This window comes from Rhinolophus sinicus, linkage group LG04 (genome assembly GCF_036562045.2).
Source record: "Rhinolophus sinicus isolate RSC01 linkage group LG04, ASM3656204v1, whole genome shotgun sequence".
NCBI lineage: Eukaryota > Metazoa > Chordata > Mammalia > Chiroptera > Rhinolophidae > Rhinolophus > Rhinolophus sinicus.
Window position 1 is genome coordinate 6,700,215 of NC_133754.1, and position 24,996 is coordinate 6,725,210.

The window sequence follows — 24,996 nt, forward strand, 5'->3', positions numbered from 1 at the left end:
CAGCAGAGGCATGATAATAATTATACTATTATGGTAATATGGATTTCTTACAAATATTTGCATTGCATTAGCTACTTAGAAAATAATACACATTTACACTAGAATCTAATACAATAATAATAATGTCTTAGATTTCTATAAAGACATTTTCTATAACACTTCTCAGTCTTCAAAGTGTTTCAAAGATGTTGGCTCACTTACATTGAGGGCCTATTTTCTATTACCGTGTTTCCCCGAAAATAAGACCTAGCCAGACAATCGGCTCTAATGCGTCTTTTGGAGCAAAAATTAATATAAGACCCGGTATTATATTATATTACATTATATTGTGTTATATTATACCCAGTCTTATAGTAAAATAAGACTGGGTCTTATATTAATTTTTGCTCCAAATAATGCATTAGAGCTGATTGTCTGGCTAGGTCTTATTTTCGGGGAAACATGGTAAGCATTTTGCTCAACATTATCCTCTTTCTTAAGTTTCTCACCATCTATTAAAGAGGGAGCAAAAAAGTAAACAAATAATTACATGCAGGGCAGCAGTGTCAGGAATAGAGGCATGAACACAGATTTAACACTGAAGAAGGAGTGACCCCAAAGAAAGTGATGATTCAGCTGAATGGTAAAGGACAGTTGGAGTTCACTTGAGTCATTAGGTGTCTGGGAAGGTTAAGGGTTAGGGGGTGAGCAGGACAATGTTCCAGTCAAGAAGAACCCAAGAAAATTCACAGAGGCCTGAAACCACGTTAATACATTTCATAGAACTAGAAGTTGGTTGGTGGTATAGCATAGAGTGTTTTGAGAAGTGGGAGGCAAACAATAAACAAAATAAAGAAATAAACCAAAAGAAGGTAATTCCACTGATTGATGTGTTAAAAAAGAAATACAACAGGATAATGTATAGAGAGTAACTGGGGGAGGAGGGTGTGTGGTTAACTTATATTTTGATTCAGGAACACCGTTCTGAGGAGTAAGAAAGCTGAGTTGTGAAATACAAAGCTATCAGGTAATAGCTAGGGGTAGAGAATTCTACAGCGGAACAGTTACAAACGCCCTTAGGTGCGAGGGAACTAGACATATTTAGTAAACAGAAAGGAGGTGGGCAGGTGGAGAAAATACTATGTGAGAAAGATGGAACAGTAGACAGGGATGAGAGTACATGCGGCCTTGTAAGCCCCATTAGGAATTAGAATTTTAGTTTTAATGCAATGGGAAACCCTTGGAGAATTTTGAACAGGGAAGTAATATGATGAGATGTATATTTTTAAAAGATTCTCCAGCCTAATATATGGAGCCTGGCTGAGGTACAGAGGGAAGAGCGGTTGGAAGCTAGGCCATGCTACAAAAAATAGTCAGAAGTGAATTTGGTATTTTATTTTGGCAGCCCAACCATCAGGGTGTGCTGGTAAATAGGTTGTTGGGGGTAAGGTAAAGGGAAGACTCGAGAATGACTTTTAGGTTTTTGAGTGTCCAGGTGGAAAGTGGTACAGTTTATTGAATTCAGGAGGACCGGGGGAGGAACATGTGGAGCGTGTAAATTAAATGTTCTTTTCTGAACATGTATAGTTGATATGTTCATTAGATATAGAAATAGAAATGTCAAGTGGGCATTTGAAATATCAGAACTGGAGATAAAGATTGAGATTCATCAGCACATTGTATTTTTCAGTGTACTTCCCTCTTTGGTCTCTGACAGGAAAAGGATAGACTGGGTCTGCCTTTTTAGTGCAGTGCCTCTCTCCCAAAATTATAAATTCGTTCAGAGAGAATGACTGTACTAGACAGAAAAAAAAAAAAAAAAAAAAAAGATGGAGGATGGCCTGTGTTGGTGGCAATTAGATATACGAGTAAATAATAAGGAGAATGGAGGAAATAGGATGGCTCCCCAAGTAGTGCCATTAGTTAATTGGTTTGTAAAAATAGGGGTGTGATAGTTTGCATTTTGGTCCCAATTCTTCATTCTTGTGCCTATCCATGCCCTTTGCCATGTGTCATTACAATGCCCTCCCACACTGGGTATATATCTACCCACTGACTATGAGTCTCATCATGTGACCAACTGCTGATGTTATGAGATCAGAAGCTTAAAAAAGCTCTTCCATAATTGGGCTTCCTTCTGCATCTGCTGTCATCCCGAGAAGGACATGCCTAGCCTGGCCCACTGGTGAATAAGATACAAGCCAAGACACCCCAGCTGTCTAGTTGGCCAAATTAGATCATCTTACAGCCAGCCAATCCCAGACATTTAAACAAATCCAGTCAAGGTCAACATCTAGCCAGTCATGTGAGAAATAAACACTTATTTTTGTATATCACTGAGGTTTTGCAGTTCTGACAATTCATAATTGATACAAGGAAGAACAGGATGGGATGGGGGGAGGATTAATCTGATTTTTCGACATGATAAATGTGAGATGGCTAGTGGCAGCTGGGTATAGGACTCAACAGCCATTAATGTTCCGTGAATCATCAGCATATATGTAGTTCAAGATGTAAGTATGGATGAGGTTACCCAAGGAGTATACATGGAATGAGAGGAGGAAATTATGGTGACTGCACCCTGATGAAGACCTGCGTTTGAAGGAACCATTATGATTAAGAAGGAATGCTCAGCGACAGCTGGGAAAACCAGAAGAGTGGTGGTGTGAAAACGAGGTTTCAAAAAGGAGGTCCTTGTTAGAACTGCCAAATGCCCAAGAGGTAAGGCAGACATCTTTATAATCATTTACAAATGAAGAAACTGAGATTTGGCTAGGGTAATTAGGTTTGCTATGATTATATCAATTAGTAAATAGCAGTAAGGACGATAGAACCTAAGTCTTTTGATTTTTTTTTTTAATCCAGGGCTTTATCATTTTTATCCTATTGTCTCTCTTCAGTGTGTACTTCTGATGCCCAATAAATATATTATTAAAATGATTGTAAAGTATCTTTTATATGTAAAATGTTAAGACATGATAAAATTTTAATATTTAGAGTTACATGAACATTAAATAATAAGAAATATACTGGGGGTGCCAGAAAAATGTATACAAGTGGACACTTTGGTCAGCTTTGCTCAAGCAGTAGTTTGCCGTAATCAGAAGTGTTTGGACGCTGATGGTAACCACTTTGAGCACCTCTTGTAGTTGCAGACGTCAAGCGTGACTTGTATTCATCTTTTGTTATCTGTATATATACGGTTCCTATCTTAAAATGTGTATACAATTTTTTTGGCACTCTCTTTATAACTGGGCTCCCACTGAGTTTATAACATAATCATGTTACGTTATTGTATGTTTCCTTCTGTTATACATCAATTTTTCTGTATCTGATTAATATATTTTTTATGTTGTGATTTTCCTACATGAACTATGGATCGAAAAGTGACTTTCATGTTAAATATCATGAATTAATAACAATAATGTTGAAATATTTTACAGAATGAACTTCATGAGCTGGAAAAACAAATAGCATCTGTCTCTGCAGAAACTAAAGAAACAGAAAGGCAAATTTATCAGCAAGATGCTGCTATAGAGAATAGCAAATTGCAGTGTGAAAACCTGGAAGCGCAAATCAAATCCTTACATACAGAAAATGTAAAGCTTAAATTTGACATAGAAGCAACCCAAGAAGATTTTGAGGAACACAAGATAAGATATAATGAATACTATGCAAAAATAAAAGTGTATAAAGATAGTTTGGGGGAGGAAGAAAGCAAATGGTCATTTATGACTGAACTCCATGAAAAACGAGAGCTTGTTAAAAAACTGAAGATAATGAAAGAGGAACTCAGGCAAGATCTCCAAAATCCAGAAGGAAACCGGATAAAACACGTACAGGTTTGAAATATCACTTATTAAAACTTTTTCTAGTACTTCTTTTTTTTTCAAGTACACTTACTATAAGTGATAAATTTATCACTAACTTAATAAAATACCCACGGATGCTCTAACCAGATTCAGAAACTATTTTCACAACTTTAAAAAAGTTGGATAAGTACATGAGTTATGTAACAACTGTGCCAAACATGAAAATGCATAAAGAAAATATCCCCAAGTCTCCTTTGGATTAATAAAAATACATAGTCATACAAAATCACAGTGAACAAGCAATCCCTTTGTTACAAAACGTGTGACTCACAAAAGTGTTGAAACCCTGCTTTTTAAGCTAATGGATCCTGACTGATCTAAGTCAATTTAGTATGCTTAATGCTGTTAATACAAACAATATGAATTAATAATTGTACCTTAACATCTTTCTATTTCTTTTACTATTTTTTGAAGACAGAGGGAGGTACAAACTTAAAATATCTATCATTTCTTGCTAGAGAATTAGAAAGCATCCTTTACACTCTTGCTCGGCAGTTGCCACTATAACTGTCACTATATTATCCTTTATGTCTTATTTTCATATGGATTTTAGTTCTAAATTTTCACATCTAAGATTTGTTTATTTGTTTGGATAATAATTTTTCATCATTTGTACCATAGAAGTAATATTTTAATCCTATTTATCAAAACTAAATATGACTAGTTTTCTTAAGTTATAGAAACACTGAAAATCTTGGATTTATGTTATTCATTGTTTGATTTGTATATTTTAAATTTTATAAACATACAGGAAGATATTTCAAAGCTAAGGAATAATATTATAACTATAAAAGAGTCTATCATTGAAAAAGCTTGCTTTATTGAGGAAGAAGAAAAAACACATGAAAAATTAAGAAAAGAAATAGAGGTAAGTCTTAATTATCTGGATTTCAGTTTTTATGGGACCACTTCTTAAACTTGTATGATGCTCATAATTTCCACAGTCTACTCTCAATTCCCCAAACAGCTAGACAAAAAAACAAAACAAATAAACAAAAAACAAAACAAACTATAAAAAACATTAGATAAATCCAAATAATTAATAGGTAATTAGAGATAACTCCCCCATTCAAAGATTGAAATATGAATGTGTTCAGACCAAGCAAGCACTCACTCCTTTTTAAATCTGGCCTAGAATTCTTCCAGGTCTAATTCCACCAGCAACCTGGTACCCAATTAATGGCTAGCAAGCAGAGGCTTTTGAATAAAAAATGATGAACATTCCTCGATAGACATCAGACTCCTCAAAATGGACTAAAAGACAGTGAAGACATTGGTATTCTAAACCCCTCCAACTTCATGTTTGCAATTATTGAGTCCAATTAAAAAAACACTGATATAGAATATTGAAAGTGAGACTAAATTTGGTAGACTTCTATAGTCATTTTTTAGTTGAAAACAACTAAAGAAAATGTTGAACAAGCTAGCAGAACATTGGGTAAATGGTATGAAAATTCTTTTTTTAAAACATGAACATCCAAAAAACAGTGTAAAAAATGACTAATAAAGGATTGACAATTAAAACCACAATGAGGTCCCATATTTATCCCATCAGCTTATCAATATTGCAATTGTTAAGATGTGAAGCACCTGAATTCTGATATGTATTGATGTGAGTGTAAATTGGTAAAAGCATTTTGGAAAGGAATTTGACATTACCTAATCCTTTCTTTAAGCTAATATACTTTATTGAGGTATAATTGTCATAAGAGTAAGTACACAAATTGTAAGGATTTCGCTTGGTTAACTCTGCCTAATGTACATGTACACCCATGTTACCATCACCTAGACCAAGAAATAAAACTTTCCCATTATGACCAGAAAGTTCTTTTGTGGCCTTTCTTCAGGCTACCACTATTCTGATTTTTTAAAAACAGGTTTATTATATAATCCACATACCATACAATTCACCTATTTAAAGTGTATAATTTAATTGTTTAAGTTTATGCACAGATAATTTGTAACTAAAGCCACAGTCAATTTTAGAGATGTTTTATCACTTCAAAAAGAAACTACATACCATTTAGCTATGACCTTTCTATTTGTCTATTGTATTTACCCATATTTTTGCTCTACCACAGACTTTTCTTCCTTCTTTATTTTCTAAGATCCCTTCATTTATCATTTCCTTTCTCTTTAGAAAAGTTTTAATTTCATTCTTTTAAGACAGGTCTGCTGGTGACAAATTCTTAGAGTTTTTTTCATCTGAGAATATCTTGATTTCCTCTTCATCGCTGCAGGATATTTTTGCTGGATATAGAATTCAGGGTTGACAGTTCTTTCTACAGTTGAAAAATATGATGCCACTTCTTTCTGGTCTCCATGGTTTCTAATGAGAAATCTTCTGCCATTTTAATTGTTTTTCTCCATATAGATAAGGTGTTTGTTTTCTGCTGCTTTCAAGATTTCTTCTGTCTTTCATTTTCAGAAGTTTTATTGTGATGTATTTTGGCATGAATTTCTTTAGATTTATCCTATTTGGAATACTCTCAGCTTCTTGAGTCTGTAGGTTTGTCTTTTTCCAAATTAGGAGAAATTTAGCTTTTATTTACTTCAATACTTTTCCAGCTCTGCCCTTTCTTTTCTCTTTCCTGGACTCTGATGACACAAATGATAGATCTTTTTTCGTTTTTGTCCCACAGGTCCTTGAGGCTCGGTTCATGTCTTTTGTCAGTCTATTTTCTCTCTGTTGTTCTGATTGAGTAATTTCTAGGGTTCTATCTTCCATTCATGGATTCTTTCCATTTCCCCTACTTTCTGCTATTGAGCTTGGTTCTTGATTTGATGAGTGACTTTCTCTTGAAATCTGGACATGTGGGTATTATTTTTCAGATTATTGTTACTTCTGCATGGTGGTGGAAATTCAGATTCCCTAGTCAGTCTCCATTACCTCTCATGGAGGGATGAAGGACTTCTTGTTACTCCTGGCCAGGAGTGGGAGTTCTGGCTGCCCACTAGGCCTCTACTGATAACCCTCTGGCTGGGAGGGGCAGGGGCATCTGGTTACTGTCCCCCATGTGGCCTCCACCATGTGGATGTGGCCTTGTTACTACTGAGTGGCGGTGAAAAGCTTGACTCTCCACTCGGTCTCTTCTGACAATCTCTCAGTGAGAAGGAGAAGGATGCCTTTTAACCACCAGATTGGGGTGGAAGCCCAGGTTCCCCAAATGCGCTCCTCTGACAACAGTGTGTGTTTGCCAGTGCCCAGTAAGGTGAAAATTCCTGGCTCTCCAATTAACCTTCTCTGACACCACCCCCACAGGGCAATTGGGACACTTTGTTAGAGTCTAGCAATGGTGGAAGTTAGACTTTTCACTCATTCTTTGCTGTTTTGGATGGTGGTGGTGCCATAGTTTTCTTCTGTGGTGTTTGACTTTAGTAGAGTAATTACTGTCTAAAAGTTTTCTCTTTTGCTAGGCTGCCCTTTCCTGGTTCTTTGGTTAGAGAGAGCAGGCTTCTTTTGGAGCTTCTTTTTTATCTGCACCGATTGGCATTTCCAGGTTGCTGTTTTCTCCAGTATCCACTCTGAGATATATGAGGCAAAGTGAAAACCCAGGGAACTCATCACCACGTTATGCCTTGGCTCCTGAGGTCCCAGGACAGTTTGCTTTCTTCACTCCATTTTTCAGAAGCTTTTTATTTATGTTTGCTTTATATATAATGTCCAGGGTTTTTAGTTGTACTTAGCAGAAGGAATAGGTGTATAATGTATATCTACTTCATTTTGTCAGAAGTATTGGGTATTTTTAATGGTAAATGGTGATGTAAATGGCCACTGATATTACATTTAGATGGAATGTCACTGAGTTGAGACTTCATTTTTTGATGTTATCTTCATTAAACTTCTTACCCTGAAAACTTAATAAACTGGTTTTAAGCTTTCATAATAGGGGTACCTCTGTTAATATTCTTTTTGCTTTTTAATTCTATTTCTATTACATTTAATACATTTAAAAGTATTCCTCAATTCTATCACCATATTATGGTTGAGAAAATGAAAATCTAAGACATTAGAGATCGGGTACCTCTGTTAATATTCTTTTCGCTTTTTAATTCTATTTCTATTACCTTTAATACATTTAAAAGTATTCCTTAATTCTATCACCGTATTATGGTTGAGAAAATGAAAACTAAGACATTAGAGATCATCTATAGTAAATTATAAAATTGAAAGACACAGCCACACTATTGTCTGGAGAACATTTCAGTTTTTCAACAATTTCTCTTATTCCTTGATGAGAATTGATCATTGATGTGAATTACTTCTTGCTCAAAACAACCAGTTTTTTTAAAGAGTTTAAATTCACATATCTACAGTTTTTATTACTTACTACTTCTTTGACCATTTTTTCCTACCCCTTCTAAATGGCTTGAGCCATGGCCTTGGTGTAGCTCATGGTCATCTTTTGCCTGCATTATAGCATTCTTTTTTTCTAATCTTTAATGCTTTCAAAAATTTTGTGCTTTGCATGGTTTCGTTTTGATAATAATGTTGCTTTTTACATTTTTTTTGGTTTGGAAGAAATGAAAACGGTTTTTGAATTTTACATGTTTCTTAGTCAAATATTTTGGTATTTTTAGGCCATATCTAAATGCAAGAAGTATTTCCAAATATTTATCCCCAAGTGCCTTTTTCCCCCCCGTCTGTTGTCTGTCTTGAGATAGATAGATAGATAGATAGATAGATAGATAGATAGATAGATAGATAATTTAGAAGAAGGAATCTATAAATAAGAGAGAGAAAAATAAAGATAAGCTATGAGTCTTGTAAAAGTTGGGGAAGCAAAATGTAAAGCATACAAAAACAAAACTTCAATACAAAGTATTAAGCAACAATTAGTGATTTTTAGTTCAAGGTTAAAAAAATGTCATTTGCCAAATCTAAGAGTTTTCAGGGAGAGAAGATTAAAGCAGTTAGAGTGTTTTTAGCAAATGATTGCTACAAGCAATATTTTGTGATAATAGACATTGTGTCAAGCATTTTGTGAGTCATTGATGGTTACTCTTGCCTAAATTTTGTACAATCTTAACTCCAAATTTAAAAGGATAGGAAAAATTTCGAGCACTTTCAGAGCTATTCAGGGTCCAGAACAAAATATGTTTGACTTGGTACAATGCAACATGCATCTTATAATTAACTAATGCATCAATATGGGCCTACCTCATTCTTTTTAACTGCTGCAAAATATCCCACAGTATGGCTATACCTTAATTGATTTAACCATGCCACAAGTGATAGACATTAAATGGTTTCCAGTGTTTCATTATTAAAAATAATGTACTGAGCATCATAGCACGCATACGCTTTGCACCAAGAAGTAGAATTACTCGGTGATAAGATAAAGTCCATGATCTTTCTATTACTTACTATCTTTTCTTAATAATTATCACCACAAACACTACTACTACTACTAGGAAGAAGAAGAAGAAGAAGGGAGAAGGGAGAAGGGAGAAGGGAGAAGGGAGAAGGGAGAAGGAGAAGAAGAAGAAAATAGTACTATGGATTCTTACCCACCTCCGCATGACCCTCAATGAACAAATATTAAAATTGGCCTTATTGAGAGCCCCCAATTTCCCTTAACTTCCTTCAAATACTTGGCTCTAACTTGAGTGCACATGCATGGGGGCTAAAGTTTCAAGGAGCACAGTGGAGAAACCACAGCTGCAATACTGAAGAGCTAAGCTGAGATTTTAGCATCTACACAATACGGTATCTGCCCACTGCCCACGGCTGTCACACCTTAGCAATAAAGGCCGTACTCAGAACTAAGAACTGAGACAAAGCTGGACTAAGAACAAGACTTGGACCTCAGAACAAAACTGAGACACACTTACAAAAGTATAAAATAAGGTCTCACAAGTTCAAGATGATCCACCAGTAATTTAACAGAACAAAACTCAACACTTTTCAGAGGACAATAACAGAATCCGGAGTTTGCAATATATGTACAATAGTCAGTTAATAAAACACTCTTAGACGTATAAAGAAATAATAAAGTATTACCTATAAATGAGAGAATAATTAATAAAAACAATTACAGTTGACTCAGTAGTTGTTAGACAAGGACTGAAAGTTGTGATAAATATGTTATATATTCTACAGGAAAAAATACGGGTATAATGGACAAAGAGAGAGAATTTTAATAATACAAAAGAATCAAATGGAAATCTTAGCGCTAAAAAAAAGCTGAAAACAATTTATTGGGTGGTATTAGCAAGTTAGACACAACAGAAGGAAAGGTTTTTCTTGAACTTGACAAATCAGCATTCATCAAAGCAAGCACACAGAGAAAATGAAAAAAAAAAAAAACATTGAAAAAAATGCACAGAGCCACATTGATTTGTGGGACCATGTTAAGCAATGTTACATGTGGGAAATTAGAGTCCCAGAAATAGAGAAGAGAGAAAAAAAAACAGAACAGAAAAATATTGGCAAAAATTTTTCCGAACTTGACAAAAAAATAACTCATAGATTCAAATTTTGCAAGCTTAAAAACTTAGTAAACCCTAAGCAGGATAAATACAGAAAAAAATGACATCTATAGAAATTGTCAAGCTACCAAAAACCAAATAAAAAGAAAAAAATCTTAAAGGCAGCCAGAAATAAAGTCACATGAAATACACAAGAACAATGATTAGAATAATTATTGATTTTTCTAAATAGATTTTATTTTTTAGAGCAGCTTTTGGTTCACAGCAAAATTGAATGGAAAGTACAGAATTTCCATTTGCCCACTGCTCCCCCAAAGCCTCCTCCAAACCTCTTCCACTGTCAACGTCCCCCACCAGATGGTACATTTCTTTCAACTGATAAACTTACATTGACACGGCGTTATCACCCAGAGTCCGTAGTTTACATTAGGATTTACTCTTGGTGTTGTACCTTCTATAGGTTTTGAAAAATGTGTAATGACATGTATTCATCATTACGGTATCACACAGAATAGATTCCTTGCCCTAAGAATCCTCTAAGCTCTGCTATTCCTCCTTCCCTCCTTTTCATCCCCTCTAATCCCTAACTAAACTACTGGTCTTTTCCCACGATTTTGCTTTTTCCAGAATGCCATAGAGTTGGAATTATGTAGTATGTAGACTTTTCAGATTGGTTTCTCTCACTTTGTAATATGCCTTTAAGGTTCCTTATGTGTTTTCATGGTTTGATAACTTTTCTTTTCTTTTTCTTTTTTTCAGTGCCAAATAATACTCTGTTGTCTGGCTGTACCACATTTTATCTGTTCACCTACTGAAGGATATCTTGGTTGCTTCCAAGTTTGGGCAATTATGAATAAAGCTGCTATAAACATCCATGCACAAGTCGTGATACAAACATAAGATTTCAACTCATTTGGGTGAATACAAAGAATTTGGTTACTGGATCGTGTGGTAAAAGTATGTTTAGTTTTGTAAGAAACTGCCAAACTGTTTTCCAATGTGGCTGTACCATTTTGCATTCCCACCAACAATGAATGAGAGTTTCTCTACATCCTCACCAGCATTTGGTGTTGTGAGTTTTCCAGATTTTGGCCATTGTAGTAGGTGTGTAGAGATATCTCAATGTTGTTTTAATTTGCAAATCTCTGGTGACATATAACGTGGAACATTTATTCATTTGCTATTTGCCATCTGTATATCTTTTTTGATGAGGTGTCTATTCAGGTCTTTGGTTCATTTAAAAAAAAATATGGCTAGTTGGTTTCTTATTGTGGAATAAATTAGCTATCTTTATTTTAAATAACAGTCATTTTTTAGATATATCTTTTGCAAATATTTTCTCCCCATCTGTGGCTTGTCTTATCATTCTCTTATAGTGTCTTCTGCAGAGCAGAAGTTTTTAATTTTAATGAATTCCAGCTTATCAATTATTTCTTTCATGGATTGTGCCTTCTGAGTTGTATCTAAAAAGCCATACCATATCCAAGGTTATCTAGGTTTTCTCCTATGTTCTCTTTTAGGAGTTTTATAGTTTTGTGTTTCACATCAAGCCTATGATCCATTTTGAGTTAATTTTGTGATGTGTAAGATCTGTGTCTAGATTCATTTTATTTTGAATAAGTAAATGAACATCCAGTTGTTTCAGCACCAATTTTTTGAAGAGATTCTCTTTGCTCTTTTGTATTGCCTTTGCTTCTTTGTCAAAGGCCAGTTGACTATTTTTATGTGGGTATATTTCTGGGCCCTCTATTATGTTCCATTGATCTACCTGTCTATTTTTTTTCCAGTACCACACTATCAAAATTACTATAACTTTATAGTAAGTCTTGAAGTGAGATACTTTCAGTCCCCCAACTTAGTTCTTCCCTTTCAATATTATGTTGGCTATTCTGGGTCTTTTGCCTTTCCATATAAACTTTAGAATCAGTTCATTAACACCTACAAAATAACTGGGAGGGATTTTGACTGAAATTGCATTGAATCTCTTGCTCAAGTTAGGGAGTACTGATAACTTTATCCATGAACATGGAGTAACTCTCCATTTATTTAGTTCTTCTTTGATTTTTTGTTATCAGAGTCTTATAGTTTTTCTCATATACATCTTCTTCATCTTTTGTTAGACTTATACCTAAGTGTGTAATTTTTGGAGGGTGCTAATGTAAATGGTATTGTGTTTCTCATTTCAAATTCTACGTGTTCATTTCTGGTATATAGGAAAGTGATTGACTTTTGTACATTATCCTTGCATTCTTCAACCTTGCTATAATTTATTACTGATTTTTAAAAAAAATCATAAACAGTAGTGGTCAGTAAAAAGTAGTAGGCATCATTAAATTCTGAAAGAAGGAAAAAAAACTGTGGAACAATGATTCTATATGAATTCTATATCTAGTGAAAATATTTATCATACATGAAAGTCAAGTAAGGGATTTTCTTATCAACAAAAGCTGATGGATTTTGTTTCCAGTAGACCTCTTACAAAAAATACTAAAGAAAGTGCTTAAAGCTGAAAAGGAAATTATACCAAGAGGTAATTAAAAGCACTGGAAATGGGAACTATATGAATAAATAAATGAGTCTTTCATTTCTCAAATTATTTAAAGGTTAATTGATACTTTAAAATTAAAACAATGTATTTTGAGTTTTGTGACATATACAGAAGTAAAACATATCTTAATAATTGCCTTTTCTGTCACCATATATTTGACCCCCTATACCTTCTTCAGCCTTCCCTCATCACACTTTTCCTATGGTAACTGACATACTCTTGTCTATGTCTATGAGTTTTTTGTTTGTTTGTTTTGTTTGTTCATTTGTTGCTTTCTGTTTTATATCCCACATATTAGTGAAATCATATGGTTCTCGTATATTTTATTTTCAAGTGCACATGCAACATTCACCAAGATAGACAATCTACTGGATGATAAATTTCAAATAATTTTATATTCTTTGATCACAACAGAATTCAACTAGAAATCCATAAAAATAAAAGCTAAAAGATTTATATGATCTGTAGAGAAACCAGAATATAATGTACAATAGCTAAGATATGGAAGCAACCTAAGTGTTTATTGATAACTGATTGGATAAAGAAGATGTAATACATATGTACAATGAAATCTTACCATTTTCAACAACATGGATGGACCTAGAGGGCATTATGCTAAGTGAAATAAGTTAGACAGATGAAGACAAATACCATATGATTTCATTAATATGTAGAGTCTGAAAAACTCAAATTAAACTAATGAACAATAACAACAACAAAATCAGAAACAAACTGATAGATACAGAGAACAAATTGGTGGTTGCCAGATGGGAGGGGGTAGGGGGATGGATGAAAAAGGTGAAATGGATTAAGAAGTACAAATTGCCAATTATTAAAATAGTCATGGAGATGTAAGTACAGCATAGGGAATATAGTCAGTAACATTATAATAACTACAGATGGTGTCAGGTGGGTACTAGACTTATTGGGGTTGTCACTTTATAAGGTATATAAATGTCTAGTCACGATGTTACATTCCTGAAACTAATATAATATTGAATATCAACTGTAACTGAAAAATAAATTTAAAAAATGATAATATAAGTAAGATAGCTAGAAAATACATAAACGTTTCAAAATTGGGCATTCCAATTATAAATTCATGAGTCAAAGAAAAAAATCACAAGAATTATTAGAAAATATTTGAAATTGAATGATAATGAAAGCACAATATATGAAAAATGGTGGAGTATAGTGAAAGCAATGGTTAGAGGAAAATTTACACCTTTAAATGCCTATGTTAGAACTGAAAAAAGGTTTAAAAGCACTTATCTAAGCTTTCACCACAAAAGACTAAAAAAAAAAAAAAAGAATAAATCCAGCCAAAAACAAATGGAAGGAATGAAATGATAACTAGCAGAAATTAATGAAATAGAAAACAAAAACTAGAGAAAAAAAATCAACAAAGCCAAAGTTGAAAAAACTAATAAAATAGAAAAACCATAGCACCACTGAAAAAGAAAAGAAAGGATGGTATGGACATTACTTCAGGTTCTATAGACTTAAAAGTGTGATAAAAGCCTATTATGAATAAGTTTATGTCAATAAATTTGACAACTTAGATGAAATGGACATGTTCCTTGAAAAAACACACCTACCATAACTAACACAAGATTAAATTACTTTTATGTTTACCCTTATGATCCATTTCAAATTAAGCTTTATAAGTGGTGTGGGGTAGAAATCAGTAAAATTGAATTCATAGTTAAAACCCTGCCCATGAGGAAAGTTTCAGACTGACATGGCTTCACTGGTGAATTCTATCACACATTTAAGGAAGAAATAATGCCCAGCCTATCCAAACTGTTTTAGAAAATGGAACGAGAACTCTTCCCAACTCATTTTAGAAGGCCAGTATAACCCTGATATAAAACAGTGAACAGGAACATTAGCAGAAAAGACATTACAGATCAATGTCCCTCATGAACATAGATGCAAAATTCCCTATCAAAATATTTTCCAATTGAATTCAGCTATCTATAAAACAGCTAATCCCTCATGACGAAGCAGAGTTTATACCAGGAATGCAGGTTGGTTCAACTTTCAGAAAGCAAACGATGTTATTTACCACATTAACAAAATGAAGGAGATAAAAGGATATAATTAACTCAATAGTTGCAGAAACAGCATTAGAAAAATTCACCCATTTATAATAGCAGCTCTTGGCAAATTAAGAATAGAAGGGAACTTTCTCAACCTGATAAGTGGCATCTATAAAAAACTTACAGCAACAACATATTTATTGGTGAAATTTTGAATGCTTTTTCCCTAAGATTGGGAATAACGCAAAGATATCTTATCCCATTTCCTCTATGAAATATTATGTTGAAGGTCATACTCAGTTCTCTAAGACAAGAAAAAATATATAAGGCATAAAGATTGTAAAGAAGTGAAACTGTCTTTATTCACAGACTGCATGATTGCTTTTATAACAAATCCTAAGGAATACACACACACACACACACACACACACACACACTCACAAACACTAATAAACCAGTAAGTGAATTTAGTAAGGTCTGAGGAAAAAAGATAAAAATACAAAAATCAATGGTATTTCTATGTAGTTTCTATGTAGTAGCAATAAACAACTGGAAAGTGAAATGAATGAAACTCTATTAACCCTAAAGAACATAAAATACTTGCTAATAAATTTTCTGAAAAAAAATGTGTAAACTTTTACATCTACAAGGAAAATATTACTGAGAAATTAAACAATGCTAAATAAATACAGTGATATACTAGATTCATGGTCTACAAAACTCAGTATTTTTAAAATGTTAACTTTCCCCCAAAAATGATCTATGGTTTCAACACCATTCCATAAAACTCCCAGTAGGAATTTTTTGTAAAAATTAAGCTGATTTTAAAATGCATATGCAAATGCAAAAGATCTAGTTAGCCAAAACAATCTTGAAAAAGAAGAATAAAGTTGTAATACTTACCCTACCTAATGTAAGATTTATTATGAACCTACAATTATCAAGAAAGTGTATACTGGTAAAAAGAATAAACAAGTGGGCCAATGGAACAGAACAGAGTTCAGAAATCAATTACGTTTTGTAAATTTTACAAAGGTTTCAAGATAATTCAATGAAGAAGGAAAGCCTTATCACAAGTGATGCTGGAACAACTGGGTATCTGTATGGAGACAATGACCCCTATGCTTACTTCACAACATACACAAAATTTCATTTGAAATGGATCAGAGATCTAATCATAAAAGCGAAAACCGTTAAGCTTCTAGGAGAAACCGTAGGAGAATATCTTCATGATGCTGGATTAAGCAAAGATTTCCTCGGACACAATACGTACTAACCATAAAGGGAAGAAAAAAATCGATACATTGATTAAACTTCAAAACTTCTGTTCTTCAAAAGGCAACATCAAGGAAACGAAAGGACAAAATCAAAGGAGTAAAAATATTTTCAATACATATAGCATAGAAAGGACTTATATCCAGATCTTGTATATAAAGAACTCCTACAGTTGTTTTTTAAAATAGGTAAAATATGTAAACGGAAAATTTACAGAAGAAGACATAGGATGGCCAATAAGTATATGAAAAGATGCTTGGCATCTTTAACCATCAAGGAAATGAAAATTAAAACCACAGTAAGATACCATTTCACACGTAATGGAATGGTGAAAATTACAACAAATGATAATACCAAATGTTGCCAAGGGTGTGGAGCAACTGGAAATTTCTTGTATTTTTTTTGTTGAGATTATAAAATGGTGCCACTGCTTTGGAAAATGGTTTGGCAGTTTCTTAAAAAGTTAGCATACACCTACCCCAGGTCTCAGCAATTCCCTCCTAGGTGTTTACTCAACAAAAATGGAAACATATATCTTTGAAAAAACTGGCATGTGAAGGCTGATAGAAGCTTTATTCGTAATAGCTCTCAGATAGAAACATCACAAAGCTCCCTCAAAAGAAGAATGGATAAGCAAATTGTGGTATATTCTGATAATGGAACACTAGTCAGCAATAAAATGAATGAACTAACACACAACATGGGTGTATAAATTTGTCCAAACTCATTGAACTGCACACTTAAAAATCTGTATATTTATACTTCCATAAAAATATTTAACCGTACTTTTTTGAGTGAATTGCTGAAGCAAAGAGAAGTTACATGACATGTTAAAGTGGCAGCAAGAGAGTTCCAGGTCTTTTAAGTGCAGTATATTCTCCACGGTGAAACAGCCACAGCACAGTGGCTGTGTCTGTTACATGTGTGGAGAAATTGAGAACAATATAGAATTTGGCAACATATTTTACATAACGTTCTTCTCAAAATAGGGTAGCAGCTGTTTGATTTACAAAACCTGTCTCATTTTATTTATGTATGTATTCATTAATTTATTCAACACATTTATTGAGTTCACACTATGTGCCAGTTACTCTTTTAGGCTCTGATAGTAGAATGGTGAACAAAATAAATGGTTAAAAATCCCTGTCCTCATGGAACTTACATTCTAGGTGGAGAGATAGACATAAACAAGATATATAAGTGAGACATATAGCACTAGCTGGGGCTAGGGGTCTAGAGTTTCACTAAGGGGACCTTGTACGTCTCTATTCTGAGCCGTTGTGTAGTCATTTCACAGCTTAACTATTGAAGAATAATTTCAGAAGCAGGCTAATATGCAACCAACCAAATTTACTGATTAATCAAAAATTTGTTCCAGTTATTTTATTTCTATTAATGTATTTTATGAACGCAATTCTATGAACATGCATTCAGTGACTGTGTTCGCCTTATGAATGTATTCTATTGGCTATGTCAATGCATATATATTTAGTGTATATATGTGTATATATATGTATATGTATATACACACATATATACACACATATATATATCAATGGCTATATATCCTCTTAAACATATTCGATGTATAAAAAGTCTTTTGAATAGAGCTTCATCATTTAATATAATGTTTCAGTTTATTCTATATTTATTTCGAATCCTTTTAAAGTCATTTTCTATTTTGCCAACACATCAGCCAGCTTAGTTCACCAATTTGAATGAATTATCTGAATTTGCAGAATTACCAAACACCAAAAACTTAGAAAGACGTATAAAGTTCATGGCAATTTATGTGAAGTGTGAGTTGGCAAGTCTTCACTTTGTTTTTATAGCCATGCTTTGGAATGCTTAGTGTGTTTCAGTCCCAGTTCCCCTGCTCTGCTGCAGAACTGTGTTTCCATATAATTTGTTTCCTTTGTCATCCTGTGTGTTTTATTTTATGCATTTAAAAACATTATTCTAAGGAGTCCATAGTCTTCACCATACTGTCAGAATGATCCATGTACACTTGAAACCTATGTAATTTTACTAACCATTGTCACCCCAATAAATTTAATTTAAAAAAACAGGAGACATTTACAAAGAGATAAAATTAATTCCATAATAAAGTGGAATGTATTATTAAGAAAAAAGATCCATGGCATAATAAAAGTAAAGACACCCAGAGCTAAGGGAAGAGCTGGGAAAGAGAGGGGAATTTTTGCTGGTGGAAAAACAGAGAAAAAAAGAGTAATTGGCACACAGTATATCCCCTTCAGCATATAGCACCATCTGAGTCACAGCAAGAATAGCTGAGGGGGAGAGAGAAGGGGAGACGGGTCGGGGACAGAGCCTTAAGGCTCCAGAAACGCAGAGCCTTGTATCCCTACATCCTCTTTAGGCTATAGACTTATTTTTGGCATATCAGTTCTTTTGATAAATTTGGTGAATTGGTGTTTTGACAAACTGATCCTTATTTGAATTGACTTAGAACCAGCCTCCTGACTTGCTAGGGCACTCCTTTCAGTAGACAGAGAAATAAAACGGTAACATGCCTATTACTCTCTCAGTTCATTTATAAGTGGGTGTTTTACTGCAATGAAATACCACTTCACATCCACTAGGATGGCTATGATTAAAAAAGACATAATAACAAGTATTTTCAAGAATGTAAAGAATTTGGAACCCTCACACATTTATCATGGAGATGTGAATATGGAAAATAGTCTGGCAGTTCCTCAAATGGTTAAGCATAGAGTCACCATATGACCCAGTCATTCCACTCCTAGATATATACCCCAGACAAGTGAAAACGTGTCCACACAAAAACTTGTACATGAATGTTCATAGCAGCATTGTTCGTACTAAGCAAAAAGTGGAAACAATTCAAATATTCATCAACTGATAAAATGGTTGAATAGAATGTAGTATATCACACAATAGAATAAAAGAGAATGGAGCACAGACACCTGCTAAAACATAGATGCTAAGGGAAAAATGCCAGTCACAAAAGATCCCATGTGATTCCGTTTTATAAAATGTCCAGAATAGGCAAATCTATATAAAGACAAAGCAGTTCAGTAGTTGCCTAGTGCTAAGGGTGGTGTGGGGGGACGGGGAGTCAATGCAATGGGTACTAGGTCTCCTTTTGGGCTAATGAAAATGTACTCAAGTTGATGGTGGTGATGGTTGCACAACCCTGTGAATATACTAAGAACCATTAAATCATACACTTTAAAGGATGGATTGTGTGGTATGTGAATTAAATCTTAAAGCTGTTACAAAAAAGGCTGGGTGCTCTTTGTACAGCCAGCACCAGTATCAGGAATTTGGACTTTTTGACTTTTTTGTGGCCTGAGGCCAAAACTGCTGCGCTTTCCACTGTACTCACTGACTTCCAGTGTAGCACTGTCTGGCTCAGCATAAATACTGATCTACTTAATGTCTGGGAAATGCACCACAGGATCTAAGTCGTTTAGATCAGTGGGTCTGTGTTTCCCTGAAGCACTTGCAGAGGAAATAAAACCGTTGCTCTGAACTGGTAACTGCTTGATAAGTAGAAGGTACTCCGGCATGGATATTTCACTTGAGTTCAAATCCAAAATACCGTCACTTGGTAGCTGTAAAACCTTGGTCAAGTCACTTAAACTCTTTGATCTTTGGTTTCTTTGTACAAAAATGGGGTAATAATATCTACATCATGGGTGTGACAAAATTTTAATTATATGTAAAAAGCTCTCAGCACAGTATCTAACAGGTAATGTTGAATAGTTATAATTACTGTTTATATTTATTATCATTATTATTTACAGTGAATAATTTCTAATCAAGTGCTTTCCTCTTCAGAATAGTCAAAATATCCTTTAAGGTTGTTTACTGTTTATCCTTCTCAAGCCCTGTTGACATGTAATCTTCTTTTAATAGGTACAACATAAGAGATATGGTGCAATTCTGAAGCGTTTGCATTGTCAGGTGAACAAGCTTCAGTCAAATAGAAGACAGTGGCAATGGAACATTCAACAATTAGAAAACACAGCAGCTCAACTAAGAAGATGCATTGCAATGAAAGATTAACCTGTCCCTAGGGCAATGCAGAGCACACAGTACGCCAACAAAACTTACAGGACAGAATGCAGAGAAATCCTGTGGATTCTTTTGTTTTACTCTTACTGATTTTTATTAAAGTATAATTGACCTACAGTATTACATTTGTTGCTACATACATAATGGTAGTGGTGCTACCATGTGCATACCACTATCAGAGGTTTGTCTTAATGACACACACACAGAGGGGGCCAAAAAAATGTATACACATTTTAAGAAAGGAAAAAACTGTATTATAATTACACTGATGGTAACCACTTTGAGCACCTCTTGTAAGCAGAAGTCAAATGTGACTTGTATTCATTTTTTTATTGGTGTACATTATTACAATTTTAATACAGTTTTTTTCTTCCTTAAAATGTGTATACATGTTTTTGGCACCCTTTGTATATTTTCTCTTTTTTGAATCCGTCATTATTTGTTAAAGTGCCTTCCAACACTGCAGGAGACAGCAGGAGATGGACAACAGGAACACTTGCAGAATCGTGGGCAACTCGATGAGTAGTTTTCGTGTATAAGATGTACTCGTGAATGCCTGTTTATAAATATGTTGCCTCTACTATTATACAAAGTAAAAATTTAGAGGAAAAGAAACACTTGAATTTACAATGATTTAAATTGTTAAGATATTTAAATAGTTGTCTGTTTCAAACTTTTTATTAGTACTTGTTTTCTTACCACCGTCTTCACAGCAGTCCGTAAATATTCACATTTACAATAATGTTGTATGTTCAATGTCTCAGATATTTTTCTTAGTTTTTCTCTTCCTTACAGAAGGTAGCAATCATTTTTCTTTGTTATTAGGTAACATTTTTTAGAATGTTACAAAGTATAAATTTTTTTGTTCATGTTTCTGTCTGGAAATTCTCTATTATTGTTCTATGACTAAAATAACATCGTGTAAGGCAAACATACAAGCTCTTAAAAGAAGTGTTAACCAGTATAGACTATTTTTTTTTCATTGAAAGGCAAATGCTATATCCATGGCAACAAATCAAAATTTAACTTGTCCTTTTAAGATAAAAGTGCTCCTTTTCATGGCTCCATTGAATCAAATTTTTAGGAGCAGAAACAAAGCATTAATTATTGAATACATGTATTTTTAATTTTTATTTTTCAATTACAGTTGAAATTCAATATTATATTAGTTTCAGGTGTACAACATAGTGGTTACACATTTATATAACTTATGAAGTGATACCCCCCAATAACTCTAGTACCCACCTGGCTGGCACCATACATAGTTACTACAATATTATTGATTTATATCCCCACAGCTATTTTTATAACTGCCAATTTGTATTTCTTCATCCCATCACCTTTTTCACACCCTCCCACCCCCAAATTCGTTCCCCTCTGGCAACCATCAGTTTGTTCTCTGTACCTGAGTCTGTTTCAATTTTGTTTGTGCATTTATTTTGCTTTTTAGATTCCACATATAAGTGAAGTCATATGGTATTTGTCTTTCTCTGTCTGACTTATTCCGCCTAGTATAATACCCTTAGGTCCATCCATGTTGTTGCAAATTGTAAGTTTTCATTCTTTTTTATGGCCAAATAGGAATATATATTTTTTAAATATTTGCTTTAGGATTTAGTGATCTCAAGTCAACAATATCAAAATGATATCTCAAGTTCATAATTTTCTCTTAATGTCTAATATTAATAGTCTTATTATGAATTAACATAGTTTATTATGGCTAACACTTTAAATGGCTTACGCTGTAACACAATCAGCTTTGGTCCATGACTTTGAAACACAGCTGTGACTAAAAACAGTTAAACCTGTGGATTGTGGAGTGACTCCACTATGCTCAGCTGAATACAAAGCTGAGCCAAACACGTATTATATAAAAATATTTAAATGTAATCTGCATATTTAAAAGGCTCATCTTATAATTATACTTCATTTGCAGTTCATAAAAAAAATTTCTAGTTTTAAAACTTTTTAAGTTTATAATGGGCTTCAAAATATTTGTACAAAATAGCTAACACCTTGAACTATATTTTTGGAAGTTTATTTTATAATGAGCTATAACAAAGATAGGTTTAATCTGCTTAACATAATGCTCCCTATTTGAGAAAGCAATTTTCAATGTAGTTTTCTAAAATATCAATGGTAATAGTATATGTACCTATTTTAAGTTTTGTGACAATTTAAAGAATTATTTGAAAGAGAAAATTTTTCCCTTACTCTTGAAAACCACTTCAGATGATGGAGGCTTTCAGATTAATCAAGAACTAAAATTCGAGGTGTCCTCAAGCCTGATAATATATTATAGTTAGAGGATATAATATTTTAACATGGTCACAAACTCTAAAGTTAGAAAATTAAAGTAATTTAAAAAATTTCTCTGTAACTGAATCTAGCTTAGAATATGAGCTCTTCTGTTTAATGGTCTTTGTCACATATACTTTGGAAGACAGTTTGGTGATTTACAAAACTAAAGATACTCTTAACACATGATCCAGCAATCACAGTCTTCAATATTTATGCAAAGGAATTGAAAACTGATGTCCACACAAAACACACATGCTTATAATGGCTTTATTCATAATTGCTTAAACTTTGAAGCAACTAAAATATCCTTTCATAAGTGAATGGATCAATACTCTATGGTCCATCCAGACAATGGAATATTATTTATTGCTAAAAACAAATGAGTTATCAAACCATGAAAAGACAGGAAAAACCTTAAGTGTATATTTACATTTGCATTACAGATGAGACAGAAGCCAATCTGAAAAGGCTACACACTGTGTGATTCCAACTCTATGACATTCTGGAAAAGGCAAAACTATGGAGACAGTAAAAAAGATCAGTGGTTGCCAGGGTTGGGGGCAGTGGGGTTGGAGAAGAGATGAATAGGGAGAGCACAGAGGGCAGTATAGTATCATACTCTATGATAATGGACACCTGTCATTACCCATGTCTCCAAACCCATAGAATGTACAACACCAAGAGTGAACCTTAAGGTAAACTATGGGCCTTGGGTGATTATGATGTGTCAGTGTAGAGTCATCCTTGGTAAAAAGAAACGAACCACTCTGGTGAGTGATGTTAATAATGGAAGAGGCATGCGTGTGTGCAGATAGGAGGTATATGGGCAATTTCTGTACCTTCCACTCAATTTTGTTGCAAACCTGCAACTTCTCTAAAAAAAAATTAGGTATTTTTAAAAATAAAAAAGCACCCAAATGCACAGATAATACTATGTGAACATCCATGTCAGTAAAGGCAAGTGAGATCCTGCTAAAAAAAATTGCTTTGGAACCTTTTAAAGTTCACATAGATGATTGCAATTTAAACTCTGAGTTTTGTATCATCTTGCATTGAACATGGAATCCCTTGTTCATAAAAATCATTAAGTCCTATATGAATACTATGGACATTTTTTGGGGAGGGGGTGGATTCAGAAGATCTTGTGGTTTTGCAACTAAAAACTTTGATTTTTCAGTTGCTCATATTTTCAATATTATAAATATTTAATTTTAATTAACTAAGATAATGATTACTAAAGCTGATGACCAGAAGCTAGAAGTTCCATGCCTGTGTAAAATAACCTATGCTATATTTGTTTACTTAAATTTATAACGTATTTCTAAGGGAAAGGTTTGTTTTATTTTACTTTTGTGATAAATTTATCAGTGTAAGGAACAGGTTCTATATCACATTAGCTACCAAATAATGCTCCTAAATGTTACTGAACTATGACCCAAGCCAGGAAAAAGAAATAGAAACAGAAACTAATAGCACAATAGATTTATTCAATACATAGTGAAGAATGGGATGCTCCAAATTGCTTTTTCTTTTCTGTAATGTTCCATTGAAATGATGGCTGTGAGATCTAGAGCTTGAGAAAAATAAAAATAGCATATGATTTGGTAAAGACAAAGTTCTGTTTACACAAGCCAATGGAAACAGACTTGAAGTAATGAAACTTCAATCTCTTAGTTGATGAGATGGTGTATTCCAAAAGCAAAACCAGAGTTCGTGTGGTAAATAGTTTTTAAATTCTTCTTATCCCAAAAGCTCTCTGGCAGAACAATCATGTTAAATTGGAATAAAATTACAGATATTTGCCAGTATCACTCAGTCACAGGGCACAAGGTAATTTAGAAGCAATGATAATCCGCTGCCAGTCTAAGATACATTTGCAAATATTTCTGTCTGAAATGTTTATCAAGAAGTATAATCCACCTCATCTACTATTATTTATTAGGCCCCATGACATTATTTTAAATAGAGTAGACATATATAATCTCCATGCTTCCATTGGAGAAACATTCTCAAGGGCTCTCAAGATTGTTCCTCCTCGAATCCATAGTGCTTCTTTGTGCATATGACGTGGAAAAAAAATTGCAAGCCTGCAATTTGCATAAGCTGTTTTGTTTTCAGGGACTAGTGTTAAATAACTCACGTGCAGTCATCTCAACACATCTACTGGGCTGAAAATGTCACACAGCTTTCTTTTCATCTACCCTTTCCATAGAGACTCTATACAGCCATTATCAAGTGTCTATCGTTCCTTGGAGTGAGACCTTTTTGAGGACACTCCATCCCTTAGATGTAATATTGATTTTGCTGAGCAGTTACATAATATTGGTATTATTTTAATTTGTGGCTCATATAGATTTGTATAAAGCACTTAATTCTCAGAAAGGCCCATTCTTTTCTAATCTTTCACTAATTTGGATTATTCATCTTCTAAGCCTTTCAGTCTCAATTAATCTGTCAATGTAATTTACCCATGCATAATTTTCTA

At 33.8% G+C, this 24,996-nt stretch overlaps 1 protein-coding gene across 5 annotated transcripts in view; it reads left to right on the forward strand.

Annotated features, from left to right (window-relative positions):
• CCDC122 (coiled-coil domain containing 122) overlaps window positions 1-21,081 on the forward strand; it is a 35,509-nt gene extending 14,428 nt beyond the window's left edge. For 3 of the 5 annotated variants that reach the window (XM_074329320.1, XM_074329318.1, XM_074329321.1), the window contains exons 5-7: window positions 3,423-3,821; window positions 4,603-4,719; window positions 20,052-21,081. In XM_074329320.1, the coding sequence (XP_074185421.1) occupies window positions 3,423-3,821; window positions 4,603-4,719; window positions 20,052-20,201 (666 nt within the window). In that variant the 3' untranslated portion in view covers window positions 20,202-21,081. Of the gene's footprint in view, window positions 1-3,422; window positions 3,822-4,602; window positions 4,720-11,042; window positions 11,201-20,051 lie in introns of all 5 variants that reach the window. The other 2 variants (XM_074329322.1, XM_074329323.1) reach the window with 2 other exon arrangements.
• The last annotated feature ends 3,915 nt before the right edge of the window (window positions 21,082-24,996 follow it).